Source organism: Vombatus ursinus, unplaced genomic scaffold (genome assembly GCF_900497805.2).
Source record: "Vombatus ursinus unplaced genomic scaffold, bare-nosed wombat genome assembly UNPS02014778.1, whole genome shotgun sequence".
Taxonomy (NCBI): domain Eukaryota; kingdom Metazoa; phylum Chordata; class Mammalia; order Diprotodontia; family Vombatidae; genus Vombatus; species Vombatus ursinus.
In genome coordinates, this window is record NW_020954556.1 from 57,402,784 (window position 1) to 57,423,467 (window position 20,684).

Below are 20,684 nucleotides of genomic sequence, written 5' to 3' on the forward strand. Positions count from 1 at the left end.
TTTGGAAAGTCAGAAAGACCCTGAGGTCTTGTCGCACCTCAGATACTTACTGGCTGTGCAATCCTGGGCAAATCATTTAATCTCTCTCAGTCTCAGTTTCCTTATTTGTGAAATGGGAATAACAGCATTAACCTCACAGGGCTGTTTGGAGAATCAAATGAAATATATAAAGTACTTTCCAAACCGTAACACCCTATGTAAATATTAGGTATTATTATTAGTTATTTTAAACTCTATTTTTCTGTGTGTCTTTAGGAAGCAGAATTAACATTCAGATCAACTGGAAATGTTCATTATTAGTGTTTCTCTAATGAACCTCTCTGGAAAAGCTCTGTTTCTGAGAATAAATCAGAATTATTTTTATTGTTTTCTGTTTATTGTCTCTGTTCACTTTTAGAGTCAAGGAAAACTTGGTTGCTACAAAAATAGATTTATTTCTCCAAGTTCATTTTTACTTTCATCACATGTTTAGTGTGAGTTTGTCTGATTTTTATAATCCCAACCAATTATAAAAGCAGAAACTCCTTTCAACTACCCTAGAAGGGCACTTAGACGTGGATCAGTGGAAAAAATTGTATTGAAATAAAATTGTTTCAAAAAACAAAGGAAAAAGAAAGCATACTTTCAAACCCATTGGTTTTGAATGTTACATGACTGGATGTTATTAAACTTGGGAAATATATCATGTCAGTTTGACACTACAGACCAATCATCAGAAAGATTATTCAATTTTCAATTTTTGTGTATGTTTTTGACCCAAGATACCCTTTTTTTTTAGACCATTTAAGTGAACAGTTTATATTTCATAGAGGAAGATTTCTCTAAGTTCTTCTTTCAAAGTTTAATCTAACTATAGAGGTGACCAAAATTAATTTAGAATGAGCTGAACATTGGGTGTCAATCACATTATTTCAAAAGTGGCTATCACTCCCTATTTTGTGAGAAAGATTAGAACAATTCATTTGAAGCTAAGAAATGTGAAATACCTTGTGAGAAGTACAGTGTAATGAATTAGAAGTTGGAAGGCCTGGGTTATATGCCATATTAGCTGTGTGATATGGAACAAATTCCTTAACTTCTCGGAGTTTTAGTATCTTCCAAATGGAGAATAGCTAAACTTCCTTCCAGTTTTAGGCACAACCACTACAGTTCATAACCCATCTATTCCTTTTTATTTAGTTCTGTTTTTATCTGCATCTGTCCATAAATCCCCTATAATGGATCTACCCAACACATTGGAAACTTTCCTCTAGGTCTTTTCCTATACCATGGGTGTAGGTGAAGTAGATGGTCTGTTCATCAGTAATTTCTTGCGCATGGTACATGGCTGGCCCACCTCCTTTTCTGAGTATTCATGTACTTAGTAATGACCTTTAAAAGTACATTTCTTGTGTGAAAGTCATTGTCAGACTTCTCATACTCAGTATTTGTATCTCTACCCCGCTTTGGGCCATGCCTAATTTTGTTCCTTGGAGTATATAGTGTTTCAGCATTCATAGCTATATATTATCACCAGATATAGATATTACAGCTAAAGTCAAGTCAAGAAACATTTATTAAGCATATTAAGCATAGGCATTGTGTTATGTACTGGGGAAAAAAAGTTGTGTTTTTGTTTGTTTTGGTATGTGTGCCAGCAATTAGCTCAAGATCATTGAAAATAATCAGTCAAAAATCAATAAGCATTTATTATGGGGTGTTGGGGGGGACTAATACCTCTGGGGCGAGGGTTTACTGAGCCCTTTCCAGGGATGCTTATTAGGGGGATGTCTACCCCAACTTCCCCTGGTGGAATGGGAGGATGAGAACAATTTGTTGCAATGTTCATGAAAGTCATGCTTCAAAACACTGAAAGCTTGGTCAAACTCGGAAGATTCCAAGGTCATCCACTGCATCCTGGGCCACTGCCAGTCATCTTGACTTTTGTCTTGCCACTGGACTTCAGTGACTGGAAGAGAGAGTGAGGCTGATAATTTTGTGAAACTCTGTGCCTAATATGTTCCAGGCCCTGTACTAGGTGCTAGGGATGTAAGTACAAAGAACAAAATGATCTCTGTACAAAAGGAGCTTATGTTTTAATGGATGAGATAAGTACATATAGAAATGCATAGAGCAGAAATAGAAAGCAAATAAATACAAATCTAACTTTTTCTTCTGAAGCCTTTGCTTTTAATTAGCAGCTGTGATGACAACGCCCCATGTGCTTCTCAGGTCTTATGTTTCATGCCCAAGACTTTATAATCCTTAGCAAAGTTTTCTAGATCTCTTCTGGCAGTACCGTTTGTACTCAGATGAATTACCAGTCTTAAGATCTGACAAGTCTTGGGGGCTTCTCTGGTTATGTCCTGGTTACACTATCTGGGAAGACAGCAAACGTCTCTATTTTAAACGTCAGCTTGACAAATTACTGCCTCCATAGCCCTTGGCTGGGAATCAAACACTCTTCCTCTTTTCTGAGCCTGCCTGGATGATGTCTCACACAATGAGGGGTCCCTCCCTCCCTCTGATTGGAGAAGTTGGAAGCTAGTCATCAGTGAGCTCCTCCCAAGTCCTCCACCATTTAAACAGGGCTCCCAGGGAATTCACTTCATCATTGTGCAAGAAGAAATCAACTTCGAACCTCACATCTTTCACCCCCTGCCGCTGAGACACTCCCCTCTAACTGGAGAGGCTGGAGGGCAGATATCTGGGGATATCTCCCAGATCTTCTATTTGAGGAAGGCACCCAAGAGCATCCACTTCATCATCTCCCACTTAGTAGCTCTCCTGGGCTTCATGATCTCCAGAAAAATCATCATCTTGAAAGATGAAATCAACCCTATAACCCATATCTCTTCAGATCATTTCCCACCTTGGTTTCAGGACTTCATCACACCCCTTCTACCCCCTTATAAAGCTCCTTGAGGGTAGGGGCTGTCTTATGCCTTTCTTTGCATCTCTAACACTTGGCACAGTGCCTGACACGTAGAAGGCACCATAAATGTTTACTGACTCTTAACTGATGGCACCAATGGATCCCTATGATCATTTGTTCAAGGAGGAGTAGCCTTTTCCCTCATATGGTTTAGTAGGCTTTTAAAAATTTATTTCTTTATTCATTTGTCTTTTAGTTTTTTTTTGTGAGGCAATTGGGATTAAGTGACTGTTTTTTAGTTTTTATTTCCGTTTCTGAATTCTTTCCCCTCCCCCATGCATTGAGAAGGCATGAAATACAATACTCATTATACATATGAAGTCATGTAAAACATATTTATTTTCACATTAGCCATGTGATGATGGAAGGAAACAAGAAAAATAAAGTGAAAGAAAATATGTTTTAATCAGCACTCGGAGTTCATCGGTTTTCTCTCTGGAGGTGGATGGCATTTTCAAATGAGTTCTTTGGTGTTGTTGTGGACCATCGTATTGATCAGAGTAGCTAAGTTTTTCCCAGTTGATTGTCATCACAATATTGCTGTTACCTTGTACGATGTTCTCCTACTTCTGCTCATTTCATTTTGCATCAGTTCATACAAGTCCTCCCGGGTTTTTCTGAAACCAGCTCCTTCATCATTTCATATAGCACATAGTGTTCCATCACATTCATACGTCTTAACTTGTTCAGCCATATTGCTGGGCATTCTCTGTTTCCATTTCTTTCCACCACAAAAAGAATTGCTGTCAATATTGTTATACATTAGGTCCTTTTCCTTTTCAAACACCTCTTTGGGATGCAGATCTAGCAAAGTGGTATTGTTGGGTCAACAGGTATGCACAGTTTTATAGCCCTTTGGGCATAGTTCCAAATTGCTCTCCAGAATAGTTGGACCAGTTCACCACTCCACAAATAGTACATTAATTTCCCTATTTTTCCACATCCCCTTCAGTATTTGTAATTTTTCCTTTTCTTTCATCTTAGCCAAGCTGATAGGTGTGAGGTGGTACCTCAGAGTTGTTTAATTTGCATTTCTCTAGTTATTAGTAATTTAGAGCACTTTCTCATACGACTAATGAGAGGTTTGATTTCTGCTTCTGCAAACTGCCTGTTCACATCTTTTGACCATTTATCGATTGGGGAATGAGCCTCCTACTGTTTAGCTCCAAATGCTCAAAGGTACTTCTTTCCTTTCTCCTCTGTGTCACCCTCCACTCAGACTTCCCTGTTGCTTCTTCAGGTCTTTTTTCTTCTTTGTTGAAACCTTTCTTTCATTTTTCTTAAAGAACATTTCATTGTCCCCGATGACCTTTAAGAGGGGACACAATCCTTTTCATCTCGGAGGAAGACCGCCTAGCACTTTGATGACTACTGTCAGTCTGTCAGCCAGAAGGGACAAACACTGTGTACTTTATCAAGCCTTTGTGTGAAGGCCTCTGCTGAGGGGGTGCCCATTATCTCCTGTGTGGAATCAGTCTACTTCTGAAGAGCTATAAGGGTTAGGGACATTTTCCCTTCTATTGAGACAAAATGTGCCTCTTTTCTGCAACTTCAACCCGCTGTTCCTAGTTCTGCTCTCTGGGACTCAGAAGAACAAGCCAATCCTTTTCTATCTAAAATCTCTTTAAATACTTGAAGACAGCTATCACATTCCCCTTAAGTCTTCTCTTTCTCAGACTAAATATTCCCATTTCCTTCAACTAATCCTAATATGGAGACATAATAAATTTTTATGAACAGGAGATACTAAATTAAGTCAAGAAGTATTTATTAAAACACCTACTATGTGCCAGGCACTGTGCTAAGCAATGGGGTTGCAAGAAACGCAAAAACAAAAACAAAAAAAGTCCTTTCTTTCAAAGAGTTCACAGTCTAATGCGGGAGACAATGCAGAAACAACTATATAAAAACAAAATATAGATAGGATAAACGAGAGGTAAGCAAAAGAGAAAAGGCACTAAAATTCAGAAAGATGAGAAAGGCTTTTTGAGGGTGGGATTTTAGCTAAGATTTGAAGGAACTCAGGGAAGCCAAGAGGCGGAGATGAGAAAAGAGTTTTTCCGGAACGAAGACAGCCTGGAGTTGGTCTTGTGTATAGGAAGCCAGTGTCACTGGATCAAGAGTGCTGGGTGGGGAGTACCAAGGTATAAGAAGGCTGGAAAGCTAGAAGGGGCCAGGTTATGAAAGGTTTTGAATACTAAACAAGGTATTTTATATCTCAATGGTCAAACCATAACAACTTTTCTGTTATCTGACAAATAAAATAAATTTGGGGATAGAAGACAGGTGAGTGAACTTCTTTGCTTAGCTTTGGACACGAGATCATTTGCATGAGAAGCCAGGGAGGATCTTGGGGAGAGGTAGTCACTAATCAGGAAGGGAAGTCCCAAGGTGAAAGTTTCTCCAGGGTGGGAAGGTAGTTGGAGAAGTTATAGAAAAGATGACTGGAGAGTTAAGAAACTACATTGTGATACAGTAAAAATGGCATTTCCTCTGGAGTCAGAGGACCTGACTGTCACTTATTATGTAAGTCTGTGACTTTGGGCAAATTGTCTTACCTCCCTGAATCTCAGTTTTCTCATCCAAAATGAGAGGCTTAGGCTAGATGGCTTCCTATGTCCTCTCTGGCTTTAGATTTATTGTCCTATTGTAGTCTGGGACAAAGCACTAGAATGTTGCCCCAGACACAGGGAGGGCATTTTATTTATTTTATTTTTTTTAATTAATTTATTTTTAGTTTTCAACATTCACTTCTGTAAGCTTTTGAGTTTTAGATTTTCTCTCCCTCCCTCCTCACCTCCCTCCCCAAGACGGTGTGCAATCTGATATAGGCTCTACATATACATTCTTATTAAACATATTTTCACATTAGTCATTTTGTAAAGAAGAATTAGAACCAATAGGAGGAACCACAAGAAAGAAGAAACAAAACAAAATGGAAGAAAAAAAGAGCAAATAGTATGCTTCAATCTGCATTCAAACTCCATAGCTGTTTCTCTGGATGTGGATAGCATTTTCCAACATGAGACTTTTGGAGATGTCTCAGATCTTTGCATTGCTGAGAAGAGCTAAGTCTATCAAAGTTAGTCATCGCGCAACGTGGCTGTTACTGTGTGCAACGTTTTCTTGCTTCTTCTGTTTAGTTCACTCAGCATCAGTCCATACAAGTCTTTCCAGGTTTTTCTGAAGTTGGCTTGCTCATGATTTCTTACAGCACAATAGTATTCCATTACGTTCATATACCACAACTTGTTCAGTCATTCCCCAATTGATTGGGCATCCCCTCCATTTCCAATTCTTTGCCACCACATATAGAGCTGCTATAAATATTTTTGTACATGTGGGTCCTTTTCCCATTGGGCGTTTTATTTTTTAAGGACTATCTTTGCCTAGGGGCACTCTGCTTAACTTCGGTTAGGTAAGGTGATAGCTCGTAGCCTCTGATTATGACTAAAGAGCTCTCAGGCTGCTCCTAGCCAGGGGAGGCTTTTTAGTTACTACACTTTGGCAGGCTGGCCAGCAGGTGGCCCTGAAGAGATGAAGCCTAGAAATTGGTAAGAGGGATAAATGCCTAGCAGCAACTATGAGACTAGTAGATTGATACGTCCACAGACAGCAGATACACCCGGGAGAGAGAGGCAGGAGTCAACAGGGACACAACATTCAATCAATCAACTAGCATTTATGAAAGCCAGGCACCAGCAATAAAAGTACAAAGGATGAAATAATCTTTATTTGCAAGAAACTTAATAATTTAATCGAGAGACAACACGTACATTTTAAAGTATATACAGAATACACATAAGGAGAACAGATGTGTATATAAATATAAAATAGTTAAAATCAAAGCAGTTTGGGAGAGAAGGCACCAGCAGTTGGGGGAAGGGAGAAATAAAGAAAGGCTTCATGTATATGGCAGTATTTAAGCTACAACTAGAAGAAAAGGATTCTTCGAAGTAGAGATGAAGAAGAAAGGCTTTCCAGGAATGGGGGAAAGAGAATTTAAATGCATAGAGATGGGAGATAAGAGTGCAGTGGGTGAGAAACATCAGGTAAACCAGTCTGGCTGCATCTCAAAATGTAGGAGGGGGAATAATGTTCAGTGTGGCTAGAAAGCTAGGTTGGGGTCAGGTTGTGGCGGCCTTTAAAAGCTAAACACACAAATTTCTATTTAATCTTAGAGGCAAAAGGGAGACATTGGAGTTGACTGAGCAGGCAAAGGACAAAGATCTTCAGTTAAGGAAAATAACATCGGTGATAGCATATAGACTGATCCGGAGGGGTAAGAGACCTGAAGCAGGGAGACCAACCCAGAGGCTATTGTAAAGGAGAGGTCATAAAGGCCTGAAGGTGGAAACTACGGGAGAAGAGAGAAGAGAAGGGATGTGAGAGATGTGTCAGTAGAAATGGTAACCTTTGACAACTGATTAGATATATGGGGTGGGAGAGAGTGAGACGTCAAGGATAATGCTATTATTATAAACCTGGAATGGGGCAAGAATATTGGTGTCCTTAACAGGGAGGCTGAGAACAAAGATAATGAATTTAGTTTTGGCTATTTTGAGTTTAAAATGTCCAATAGGCAATTTGTACAGCAGGAACAAAGCTCAGGGAAAAGACTGGGACTGGATATATAGATCTATGAGTCAGGTGCATAGAGATAATAGTTAAACATATGAGAGCTGATGAGATTGCACAGAGAAAGAGAGAGAGGAGAGGGAGAGAGAGAGAGAGAGAGGGAGAGAGAGAGAGAGAGAAAGAGAGAGAGAGAGAGACAGAGAGAGAGAGAGAGAGAGAGAGAGAGAGAGAATAGGTGGAGAAGGCAAGGCCAGAAGGTATGATATAGATGATGATACAGCAAAAGAGATTGAATACTTAGGTAGAAATTCAAGAGACAGTAATGTCACAAAAACCCAGAATAAAGAGTGTTAAGGAGGAGGGTATGGTCAATAGTACCAAATGTAGCAGACAGGTCAAAAAGGCAGAGTACTCAGGTTTGGCAATTAAGAGGTCACCAGTAACTTTGGAGACAATAATTTCAGTTGTGTTGATGAGGTCAGGAGCCAGATAGCAAAGAGTTGAGTAGTAAATGATAGGAAAGTGAAGGTAAGGAACACAGGCAGTTTTTATCTACGAGTTTGGCTGAGAAAGAGAAGTGAGAGATAGGAAGAAAACTTGAGAGAATGGTAGGGGGTAGGAAAGTCAATGGGCCTGTGGAGTTCATCCCACAGAGCATGCCTGGAGCCGAGCTGAACTCCCCTGCTACATTCAATGACACATGTGACTTCCTTTTGACATGTTCAAGCAATCCCTTGATTGGTTCCTTGGTCCTCATGATGGTGATGGTGGTGGTAGGGAGTATGCCAAAGAGGCCTGACTACTGAGCAAGAAGAGCCACTCATTCAGTAGGCTTAAAAGGAGATTCTACTTTCACTCTCACTGTCCTCTGTACACGTGGCTTAGGACTCAGCTCTCTCTTGGATTTGCTAAGAGGACAGGGGATTGGGGTGTTCCCCTCAGCAACTATGGAAATTTCATGTGGCATTGAGAGTATATGCTCAAGTGAAGTGAACGGAACATTATACACAATAACAGCAATATTGTTTGATCAACTATAAACGTCTTAGGTATTCTCAGCAATTTAATGATCCAAATCAATTCTAAAGGACTCATGATGAAAAAAGCTACCTACCCCCAAAGAAAGACCTGATGGGTCTGAATGCAGATCGAAGCATACTATTTTTCATGTTCTTTATTTTTTTGTGTTTTTTTTTTCCTTTGGGTCTGTCTTCTTCCACAACATGACTAATATGGAAATGTGTTTCGCATGATTGCACATGTATAACCTATATTAAATTGCTTACTGTCTCAGAAAGGGGGGGTGGAGAGGGAAGGAGGAAAGGAGAAAATCTGGAACTCAAAATAAGAAAAAATCAATGTTAAAAATTGTCTTTACATGTAATTAGGGGAAGTTATGGTTAAAAAAAAAGAGAGAATATGCTCTATGCTCATCTAAATGAACTTGAGACTGGATCAAAGCCTTGAATGCCTCTCCTATTTTCTATTTCTTTCCTTGAATATGAACACAAGTGACTTAACAGTGATCTTGAGAAGGAAGTTTCCAGCCTTGATAGCTACTTTGCGGATTTAAGAGCTTTGGAGTCACTTGGAGGTCCAAGTGATTGGCAGCAGAAGGTACTACCAGAAGCTACTACAGTGATTTTCAGAGAAGATAACCACTGCCAAGAGGATGATCCCAAGCCATGCTCTGGCTTGTCAAAATATACAGACCTTGAGAAAATTGTGCAGATAACGCAGAGCTGAAGTCCCACAAAATGTTTCATGTTTTGATGCTTTAAATGTCAGTCTATTAGGAGAGTTTGATAGGAGTTTTGAGTTACTGTTACATGTTTTAAGTCTTTGTCATTGAGCCCTTATGAGTCTTTCGTGTTATAAGAATTTTATGGTAGAGGAAATATATAACTGTCCCATACATGATTTGGACACTTAGGTGGCACAATGGGATAGAGTGCCAGGCCTGAAACCAAGAAGACCCATCTTTCTGAGTTCAAATCTGGCCTCATACACTTATTGTGTGACCCTGGGCAAGTCACTTAACCCTATTTGCCTCAGTTACCTCATCTGTAAAATGAGCTGAAGGAAATGGCAAACCATTCCTCCACCTTTGCCCAAAAAACAAAACAAAACCCAAATGGGGTCATGAAGAGTTGGACAAGACTGAAGCAATAGAACAAGATATATAATTTACTTTGTCCATTGAAAACTTTTCTAGAAAGAACTATTAATCCTTTTCAGAGAGACCCTAGACACAAGCCACACTTTAGCTTTAAGAGATTTTATCCATGGCTCTAGAGTGAAGAGGTAAAAAGTAGACAATAAGTCTGATTTCTCGAGGCCAAGTTCCCCTCTCAGGGTTAAATCTGGTCAGTGCAGGGGACCCTTAGTGAGAGATGTACCAACTCCCTGGGTTATTGATTATTACACAGCCAAGGAAAATAACTCCTACACAGGTTGTTTTTCCCCTCAAGTTTACAGCAGCAGACCCAGAACTGGAGTTTACGTCACTGTTCAATATGCTCTTTTTTTAGTGCACTACACAAACACACACACACACACACACAGGCAATACTTTGATTAGAAAAGTTCTGAGGAAATCTCTGATACAAGGTTTCATGCTGATCACATCAATTTAATTAACAGTTTAAGTTTAATGAAAAATGTAGTGTTGCAGTACTACAATAGCAACTATACTCAGGTGGTTTGAACCCAAGACTGGTGGGTTATGTATGCCTTTTACAAGTTCCCAAATGAATTATTTCAATCATTTCCCATCTCCTTGCTGCAGAAATGGTGGAGGATGGGAGGAGTTATGTTTCTCCCCAAACCTGTTTTTGGCAAATCTGACACCAAGAAAAACTCATGTGAGGCTAAAGTTTTGCTTCACTAACCATTTGTGTATATACCTTAATCGTTTAATGTGTTCTTTGAGGTAACAGTGTAATGAGATATGACTTCCTTAAGGAGAATGCCAATACAGTGGTATTCAAATGGCTCTACAATTTCATCAACTCAAGTTTGTGCAACTCTTGACCATATCCTTCCCAAAGTTCACCTTACGTGTCCACTCAGCATGGTGGAGACCTTCCTCCTTTTCTCCTGAAATAACAAGAGTGCCAGTGGAGCACTCTGGCCATCTATCCAGTCATCTCTTGCTATCACCATGAGACCAGCGCATCTTTTTTTAGGGAAACAGGAAATTTGTTCTATGGTGCATGCTATCCCCATTACATCAGCCTCAAACACATGAAATCCAGAGCAAGTGGGGGTTAAGTCTGGACTTCTACAGTCAACCCATCACCTGTTTTTGAGTTGTGACCAGTCACCATGTTGTAACATCTAGTAGCTATAAGTAACACTTTGTGTGGGTGGGAATGTTCTTCTAACATGCTACATAGCAGCCCCCACCCATTCTGCCTAGGAGAGTTTGGGGCAGAGGGTGTCCTGATTTTGAGTGGTTGAGCATAGCTATTTGGTGACAACTGAGTTTTGAAAGCTGAGTCCTGAGTTGCAGCTGTTCCCTATAGGAAGGAGGTTGGGTCAGAGGACTAAGTTTTGTTTCCCAGTGCTATTTGAGAACATGCCCTTCTGCTCAATTTCTATTTTGAGGTTACAGTACCATAAGAGAAGTCTTCACTCAACATGCGCTTCCAGCTTTCTGGCATTTCATCAGTTTAGACAAAAGTTCAATTGGTCTTAAAATATGGTTAGGGAAAAATCACCACGGCAAAGCTTCGTCTTTGCTGCCGGTATTGGTTAAGCCCCCATGATCTAAGTACTATTTTCCTGGAATGCTATCTACTATTCCCATTTAGTGATTTCCAAATTTCTTCCCTCTAAAGACTCATGTTTACTCCTCAAATACCCATTATAGTAGTCCTTCAGAGAAGAGGCAAGATCATAACTGAATTTGCAAGTCCCCAAATGAACAATGAAGTGAGTAGATTGTCACCTACATTAGGGTCCAAAAACCTTCATAATACTGGGACTCAGGGAACCATAGGTGGTAGGGTGATAAAAAGCAGGAGGTGAGAATGAATGATAATTGATAATGAGGGGTGCTGAAGTAAGATGATAATGGGTCAGAATTACTATTGCCAATATCTGAGAGGGAGGCTTGGCTAGGAGACACATTTAACTCCTATGCCTTGGATGCACTATTCTGGTTTGTTTTCCATAAAGGGGAATGACATGATTTTTTCTATCTTTTGCCAAGACCCTAGAGTTAGAGAATAAAACGGGGTTATGCCCCCCAAACCCTAAGGCACATTATCTGTATTTCATATTTTGGTACTCAATCATATGCTGTTTTACATGCATATATTTTTAGATGTGGGCAACAAAGGAATTTGTTTTTCTCTACTATGTATATTTGTTAGAAAGGTTTTTTTCCCTTTTAAATGCAGGAGGGTGGGCGGGAAAGAAAAGAAATGCTTGCCAATTAAAAAAATAAAATTTAAAAAATTGTTGTTTCATTGCTTAAAGCATGTTAGTTTGGTCTCTCCCAAAAGACTGTATCCTCTGTAAGGGAGGTTTTGCAGCTTTTATGTCATCTCATCATCCAGAGTCTACCCTACCTACTGAAAATATTATAGACACAGAACGGAATTTTAAGAGAAGACTACTTTCTGGTTTCAATAGAAGTGGATATAGGGAGACCATGATTCACTGAAGCATCTTCTAATGGGATTTCCTTCCTTTAGAAAAACACTGGCACTTGGACAGGGATGGGAGGACAGAAACCAACCACATGCCTTTGGCTTGGCTACTTCTCCCTGGGACAGTGAGTGACCCACTAACTGAAAGAATGAATCAGTGCCTTTTCAACGTGCAGAATTTTATTTCATTCAGAATGGGCATGAGTGCATAACAAAGTCATCTGGTATTTCTGTTATTCTAAAGATCATGAACACAATACAAATACTGGCAATTGTGTCATTCTTGAAAATAAGGTTTCTGGCAGCGAGACTTAGAGGTAGTATCGAATATCCTAGTCTACTACCAACAGGTCATCTCCATTAAGTTTTTAGTTTAGTCTGATTCACTCACACTAAAGCGGACTACTGAGGAAGACGCTACACAGTTTCAAGTTTTGCTGGCCTTGGGGCGTTGGGTTAAACCAGGATCCTCAAGTCCAGCCCTTTGACTGAATCCAAACTTTACAGAACACTGGGGAACCTGAGGACCTAGAGGGCTTCAGGTTCCCCACCCCTGGTGTTAAACCAATCACCCCCACCATATTAAAGGCAAAAGTACAAGTAGCTCATATACCTTGCTCAGATCTCTTTGCTACTTGGGAGCAATTTTTATGAAGGGCAGGTGGGGAAAAAAGGATGAAATAGCCAAAAAAGGAGCCAGAAACTCTTTTACTTAAGAGTTCCACAAGTAATGCCCTTAGGCATAGGGAGAGAAGAAAGAAAAAAGAGAGGAAAAAGGAAAGAAGAGAAAGGAAAAGAAAGAAATATAAAGACAAGAAGATTTAAATGGTGATGGCCATCAACAATTGCCTTCACTGTCCCTGGTCCTCAGAGTACTAATGCCCCCAGTTACTTCCACCAAGTCTAGAGGGAGAGACTTGGGATTGCAGTGAATGGTATTCCTTATTATTTCTGGCTCCCTTCATTAGCACAGGGAACTGAGTTGACCTTCAAGCATAGCCTGGAGTTAGTCATTTTAGAAGATCACCAGTACTTAAGAATCTGACTAATTAATCTAACATCTATCACTGTGATTACTTCAATCCGGTCGATTACTTTTAGCTCCTAAGACTTCGGTGGCCAAAGAGGCTTTCGACGGATTTCCATTGCCTGTGTTCTTCATCTGGTAGGGCCAATGTGACCCTCCTTAAGCCACAGAAAAATTGAACCAAGTAGTGTGATTATACTCTTCACCTGGATGGAGCAGTACACGAGGAAAATGTGGCTGTGTAAAGAAAAGACACTAGTTAGACACCTTGACACCCAGGCTCTGGGGACTACAACAGGAATGATAATAATTTTTTGTGATAATAATTTCCTGTGATTTTACTGGAATAGAAGAAATTCCCTATACCAATCAGTAGCTGCTCGGCAACTTAATCATTTTATAAAACCAAATGACTTGCCCAGAGTCACACAGCCAGGATATGTCAGAAGCAGGACGTGAACCCAGGTCTTCATGACTCCAAGGCCAGTTCTTTATCCAGAATGCCAGGCCGCAATGCCTTCTCAATAATGACGACAATGATACTTATGAAGGGTGGATGTGGTACAGTGGAAAGGGAGCAGACTTCAGACTAAAGAAGAACTGTGCTGGGGCAGCTAGGTGACACAGTGGATAGTGCACTACCCCTGGAGTCAGGAGGACCTGAGTTCAAATCCAGCCTCAGATATTTGACACTTACTAGCTGTGTGACCCTGAGCAAGTCACTTAACTCTGATTGCCTCAACAAAACAAAAAACAACCATGTCTAAATCCTGACATGCATTAGCTGTGTGATGCCAGACAAGTTATTTAACTTCTCAGTACCCCAGACAACCAAGTATAAATTGCAGAGAAGGTGCCAGTCTGTATTGGCAGGTATTGTATTCCTCACTGGGAGTTTCTTATGCCAATGAATATCACAGGTTCAGATCCTCCCCTCCTCTAAATAGCAGCTGATACCTATACAGCACTTGAAGGTTTACAAATCAATTTATATACATCATCCCATCTGATCCCCATAACCAGTGCCTGAGATAGGTGTATTATAGGCCCCAATTTACAGAATTAGAAAGGTCGAGTGACTTTTCTATTAAGTATGACAGCCTGGATATGAACCAAGGTATTGCCAGGCTCCAAAGTCCAGTGCTCTTTCTATTACAACATGCTTTTTCTCAGTAATAGGCCACAAGATTAAGAACGTCTTCTCTGATTTCTTTTTGAACAGCAAAAATCTAATTAGAAAAGAGTAATGTTAGATAACCAAGAAGAAAAGAAACAATCACAAGTTATTCTTAAATCACTTGACCTCACAAAGTGCTCAGCAACTTAGCAGAAATATTAAACTCCTCCCAAACTTCTGGTGACAGAAACAGGGAAAACAAATAAAAGAGTGCAGTTTCTGAAACTCTGGTCCCATCAAATATAGAAATGCAATGGGAACAACAGGGCCAGGACTCGTCAATGTCCATTTTCCTCTCTCTGTCATTGCTTTGATCTTTCCTCCTCCATTTGGTGAAAAGATCATTAGAAGAAACCTCTCATCAGTTGTAATCACCTTCAGAGACCCTTCTACATTAATTTAATTTGGTTTTATTCTAGACTGTCCGATGGAAGGACCAGGTTATATATAACCAGGCTTGAATGCCGGCACTGGGAAAATTCAAATGGTGCAGGGGTTTTAACCTGAGGTCTGTGAACTTAAAAATTTTTTTTGGATAATTTGACTTCAATGTAATTGGCTTCCTCTGTAATCCTACGGATTTTATATAAAGCAATTAAAAATGTTCTTCTGACAAGGGGTCCGTAGGCTTTAAGCAGATACCTTTTCACTTTTCTTTTTGTATCCCCAGCGTGCCTGGCACATAATAAGAACTTAATAAGTGTTCATTGATTGACTGACTAATTATCATCCAGTATGTGAAAGGCAAAGTTTCAGGAGCTTGCCAACCATCCCTTTCCAGCTTCACTAAAGGTCAGGTGATGAGGAGTGAGTCAAAATGGTAGGAGAGATTTAGGTTAGATATAAAAAAGAAACTTCCCAATCATTCACTTTATGAATTGATTTCTGAGAAAATTTGTGGGATTTTCCTTCCAATTACACCACTTCAGTGGGAAAGTGTGAGCAAAGTCCTACTTTCCTCACATGGAGATCCAGATCATTTCCCCTCACAGATTATTTCCAGCCCTAGAAGGAGAGTTCTGGCCATTGTAATAATAAATAATTGTGTGTGTAAATGAGGACTGAACAATAACCTTCAGCCCTGAAATTAAGGAGCATGAAAAGGCAGCACGGTTTAGTGGAGAGAGCACCAAATTTAAATTCAGGAAGGAGACCCATGTTTGAATACCTCCTCTCACCCTTCCTAGCTGACCAAGGGCAAGTCACATGACCTCAGTTTCCTTACCTGTAAAATGGGCTTAATAAAACCTGTTAGCATAGTACCTGTCTTACAGGGCTACTGTGATGATTAAAGGAGAAAATACATGTAAAGCGTCACCCAAACCTTAAGACCACATAGAAAGGTCAGCTGTTACTAATAGGTGTTCAACATAACTAATAATAGGCTTGGGAGTTCCAGCAGATAAATGGGGTGCCCAAAGCAGTTGCCTGCATTCTACCTCTTTGGAGCACATGGGGGAGTCAACACCAAGACACTGAGATGAGTGACAGAGTGTCATGGGTGAGGCCAGTCTGGTTGGAGTGAAGGGGAGTAATGTATGAAAAGGACGCAAAGAGATTTGGGTAGCCCCTAGTTTAAGCCTTCTCTTCTCTAGGCAAAATGATACCAATCCCCCTACCATAATCATAACTGTGCAGGGCTGTAATGACCAGAAAACCAATTTACTGTCTTGTACAAGGTCTCAGCTGTGACTAGTAAGAAGAGGAGTGGAGGAGTCACCTGTAAATTTGACTTTACCTTGTTGACTGCATCTGGCCAGTTCTGGGTCTCAAGGCAAAAACCTGAGTGTTTGGGGTACACGGCACCCCCCTTTCCCTTCAGTGTTCCATCCAGGAAATTGGCTGTGTAAAACTGAACCCCGGGCTGGGTTGTGTATACTTCTAGCTTCCGTCCAGTTCGGGGATGATAGACCCTGGGGAGAAAAAAATTGAATGATAAATAATTCATGTTTTAGAAAAGTAGAAGAGAGAGGAGAAAGGGTAAACTACTGGGAAATATATGGGTCTAGAAGAGGCAGGAGGAGCAGGGAAGAGAGACAAGAAATAGGGCAAAGACAAGAAGAGTTAATGGAGACATACAGGTAAGAGGAAGAAAAATTAAAAAGAAAAGTTTTCACACAGTGGAAGACAATTATTAGTTGATCAGTTAACAAACACTTATTTCAGTTCCTATTATATGCTAGGCACATTGAGGACACAAAAGTGTGTACAGGCACAAACAAAATGTACGTAAAATAGATAGAAAATAATTTTGGGCAGGGAGCCATTTTACTCCCCACCCCCACCCCATGGCCTCCTAGGGGAGGACTGAGCAGGCCCCAAATGAGGGTTATTTTAAGTAGGGGCTCTGAGTCGTAGGTACAGTTCAAATCAATTTACCCTAGTCAGTCTAGTACAAGGGTGGAGAACCTTTGGCTGAGGCCACATGTGGCCCTATAGGTCCTCAAGTGCAGTCCTTTGACTGAATCCAAACTTCCTTAATAAAAGGATTTGTTCTGTAAAACTTGGACTCAGTCAAAAGGCCGCACCCAAGGACCCTTGAGGCCACACAGTAAACTTGGAGGAATGAGGTAGAGTTATGGCACTGGCCAGGTTGGAATCCCTTCTCAGAAAGATTCAAGGACTTGGAGAAACAATCTATTAGAAAGGTAGCAATTTCTTTTCTGAGTTAAAAATGCTACCTTATCCTCTGTAAGTGTTGAGATCCAGAGATCATAGAATTGATTGAGATCTAAATTCCAAATTTTAAATCCTGAGATCATAGATTTAAATTTAAAGGGATCTTAGGTTATCTAACCCAACCTCCTCATTTTACAATTCAGGAAACTGAGGCCCAGTAAAGTGAAGTGATTTGTTCAATACAAATCCTACATGATTTCCAAAGGGAGGGCTGGTTCCCCATTAGTCTCCTGTAACCTAGTGCCTCGCTGCTAGAATGAATGAAAGGTGTCTGACCTTGCACAAAAACGCTTCTCCTGTGTATCTTTCAGACAGAAGTTGTGGTCAAAACCATTAATCTGGAACTTCTCCATGTGCTTTCCAAGTTCCACCGGCTTCCTCAGGTCAAATGCAGTGCCCTGCACAGATTCCACTTTTCCTAGTAAGAGGTAGGAACAAAAAAAAAAAGAAAGAAAGAAAAGAAAAAGAAAAAAAAAGGAAAAAATTTGATTAACAAGTGCCAACATGACACACATACCTGTGTGTATATACATACATGTATATTTTATATGTATGTATGTATATGCGTGTGGGTGTGTGAATATATATGTATTCATAGAAAGAGAGAGAACACATTCTCTCTCTCCAAATACTTATATGTAACAGGAGGAAAGACGAGAGGTTGGTTGGGTAGACACGCTTTCAGCCTTTTCTCCGGGCAAAGTGACCCCAATCCCTTTAACTTAGATGTAGTCTAACTATGTAAGGCTTTACTGACCAGAAAAACTGACTTGAACAAGGTCTCAACAGCTACTTAAACTGATCTTAGAAGGAGGTCATAAGCCCAAATTCTGTAACAATGGTTCCAAATACTTGAATTTGGCTATTTATCTGTGGCAAGGCTAAAACATGAGAAGTGAGTTGATACCTCAAAGAGACAAGAAGAAATTAGGAACTTCTATTTGACAATGTGGGGAAGAAAGAATTGGCTGGTGTCCCACTTCATTTACTTCTGCTTTTTGTGGGTTCCTAAATGATAAGACGAAAGGAGACATCCCCCCCCAAACCTACTACCTGAGACAAAGAGCAAGCCTCCCTTTTCTATAGCACAATCTGCTCTCCCTTTAGGAATTTAGGAATGCTGTGAAGTTAGTTTGGGAAGGCTGGCATCTTCAAAGTCTGCAAGTAGTAACTGACTTCTTATTCTACCAGGGCTTCACTGTAATGATGACATAGTCATTTTGGTAAGATCACTGAGGAGACTGGGTGTTCCTTGTAGAGGTCAAGGGATATGTGTGTGTTGCGGGATGGGGATTACTCAACAGGACCGTTATTTCTCTCCCTGTCCCTAGGACTTCCTTCTTCTGGACCTAGACAATCCACCCATCCTACCCTACAGTCCTTGCCCTTATCAAAGCGATTCATCCCATCTATTCTATGTCCCATTTCTTCAAGACCTACACTTTCCACCACTCAAGAAAAACAGACAACAAATAAACTTTAAGAAAAAATTTAGCTGGGACCTGGGAGTAGAGGAAGTGGAGTCTTAGAGGGATTCCTGCGGCACTGAGAGGTCAAGTGAATTGCCCATAGTCATAGAACTAGTATGTCTAAGAGGCAGGACCTGAGCCCAGGTCTTCCCGACTCTGAGGCAAGCCCCTGACTGTTCTTCCAGGCTGCCTCTCATTGTTCAATAAACTCCTCAATGTAAATATTATTAATGCATACTAATGTCTTAACCATTACCTTTCCCAGAAAACAAACTTGGATTTTAAATCAGATTTCCTGGAGACACAATGTCCTACGATGATTAATAATTTTATAGCTGGATAGGACCTGAAGAGATCATCTTGTCCAACTTCTTCAGAAGAGAAGAAACAGGAAAAACAGAGAAGGGAGTGATTTGCCCAAGGTAACAAAGCTAACTCATGAGAGTCAGGACTAGCACTCAGGGCTCTGGAATCTCAAGCATAGAGCTTTTTCCACTACATATTCCCAAAGGAGTGACTTTAATGGTGGAAGTTCCAGGCATCTGAGGGAAATAAGTAGGTATATGCATGTGTCTTTTTAGAGGTCCTTAAAACTACATAATGAAACTACTCTATTTATGTTGGAAGGAGACCAATCCTCTCCCTTCCATTTGGTACCCACGGCTATGACATTGACTCTTTTAAAGTTAGTGAAATTGGCAAAAGTTATGAGATGGAATATGCCCAATGTTGATGTAATACACGTTCTCTCCCCACTAAAAGCAGAAGTGAAACCCAACTCATGGCATTTCAAAGACACACACATATAGAGAAATGAAAATAAGACAAAACAAAGAAGCAAGATTCTAGAAGTTAAATTTGGACTGAATCTTCAGCCTGATTGCAAAAGGCTTTTGATTGCAGAAATCTAGTCTGGTAAAATAATGAATTCTTTCCCCCTATGTGAACACATTCATCTGGTTTAGCCTGAATGTAGATTACAGCAAAAGTATTTTGGTGCTCCTGATTGAATTCATTCATGCAGATTAGAGTCCCCTCAGAACAACGGCTGGCAAACCCTTTCTGCCAAGTGGGCTAGGGTTCTGGCCCAGTTCAAGTTGTTTATGGAGCTCCATCCCCAGAGGATTTTCCACAGACCGGGCCAAAGTGGCCTTCATGGTGGTGAAGCAGAGATGGGCTGCCTGCTTAGCCACCCCATACTAGCAGATTGACTGGTGCCAGGAAGAGAAGAAAACGACTATGAGAGATCTCTTCCTATATCCTAACTTAGGACCCTTGTCTGATAGATCCACTTCCTCGTCAACTCCACACCATGCTACAGGTCAAGTCCCCCTCCCTCCTGTTCCTCCCTCTCTAGCTCCTAATAGAAAACAAGCTCCTTGAGGGTAGGGACTCTTGCTTGCTTGCATTTATAGCCTTAGTATTTAGTACAGTGCCTGGTACATGGTAAATGCTTAATATTCTTTCATTCTTTCTTTCTGTCAATTTATCTGTCTATCTATCTATCTGTCTGTCTATCTGTCTATTTATCTATCTATATTCTTTGAGTTTTTTGAGAAGCTTGGTTCCACCCATTCAGGATGAATGACCTAGGAAGATGTAATTATTTACCACTAGAAATTATCTGGGGGTGTCCGCATCAAGCTCTGCCTTTGCTTATGGCCAGAATGTATCAGCTCCTCCAGCACTCCCTCCATCCCGCCCCAGTGAATTAAGTGGATGACAGGGTACAAGGTAACAACTAGCCCACTTTTACCACCTGGTCACAGAGGCCAGAAGCCACTCATAGACTGCCCTGCCTGCCATCATGCACAAGGGGCAGCTAGGCCCTTTGATCACCATCCAGCCTTGAACCTACCTTCCCCACAACTCCCCAACCCATCTCTGATCCTCAACACTGAACTGCAAGGGCTCTGAGTATGGTCAGTCTCTGCTCCGGTGGCCCCAGGAGCCTCTGCAGACTTTACAGACCCAGAGCTGGCCCCAAGAAACAAGCAGCTGTGAGATCTTATCTCGCTTCAGTGGCAGTGTAGACATGAGACAAGCAACAGGTCTAACCTCAGGTCTGAACTAGTGATCTAGGAGACCCATCTCTTAGAGGTAATGAGATCATCAAGGGAGAGAATGTGTATAGAGCAGGTAAGAGGCCTCAAGACAGAGTCTTGGGAGTCATCCATAGTAA

The 20,684-nt window shown here is 40.7% G+C and overlaps 1 protein-coding gene across 1 annotated transcript in view; it reads right to left on the reverse strand.

The window, feature by feature from the left end:
• Positions 1 to 12,308: 12,308 nt before the first annotated feature.
• The window catches only part of GALM (galactose mutarotase), a 59,305-nt gene continuing 50,929 nt past the window's right edge, over positions 12,309 to 20,684 (reverse strand). The window contains exons 5-7 of the mRNA XM_027865336.1: positions 17,310 to 17,451; positions 16,093 to 16,267; positions 12,309 to 13,414 (exon numbers count right to left, since the gene is read on the reverse strand). Coding sequence (XP_027721137.1) covers positions 13,337 to 13,414; positions 16,093 to 16,267; positions 17,310 to 17,451 — 395 coding nt within the window. The 3' untranslated portion in view covers positions 12,309 to 13,336. The remainder of the gene's footprint in view (positions 13,415 to 16,092; positions 16,268 to 17,309; positions 17,452 to 20,684) is intronic.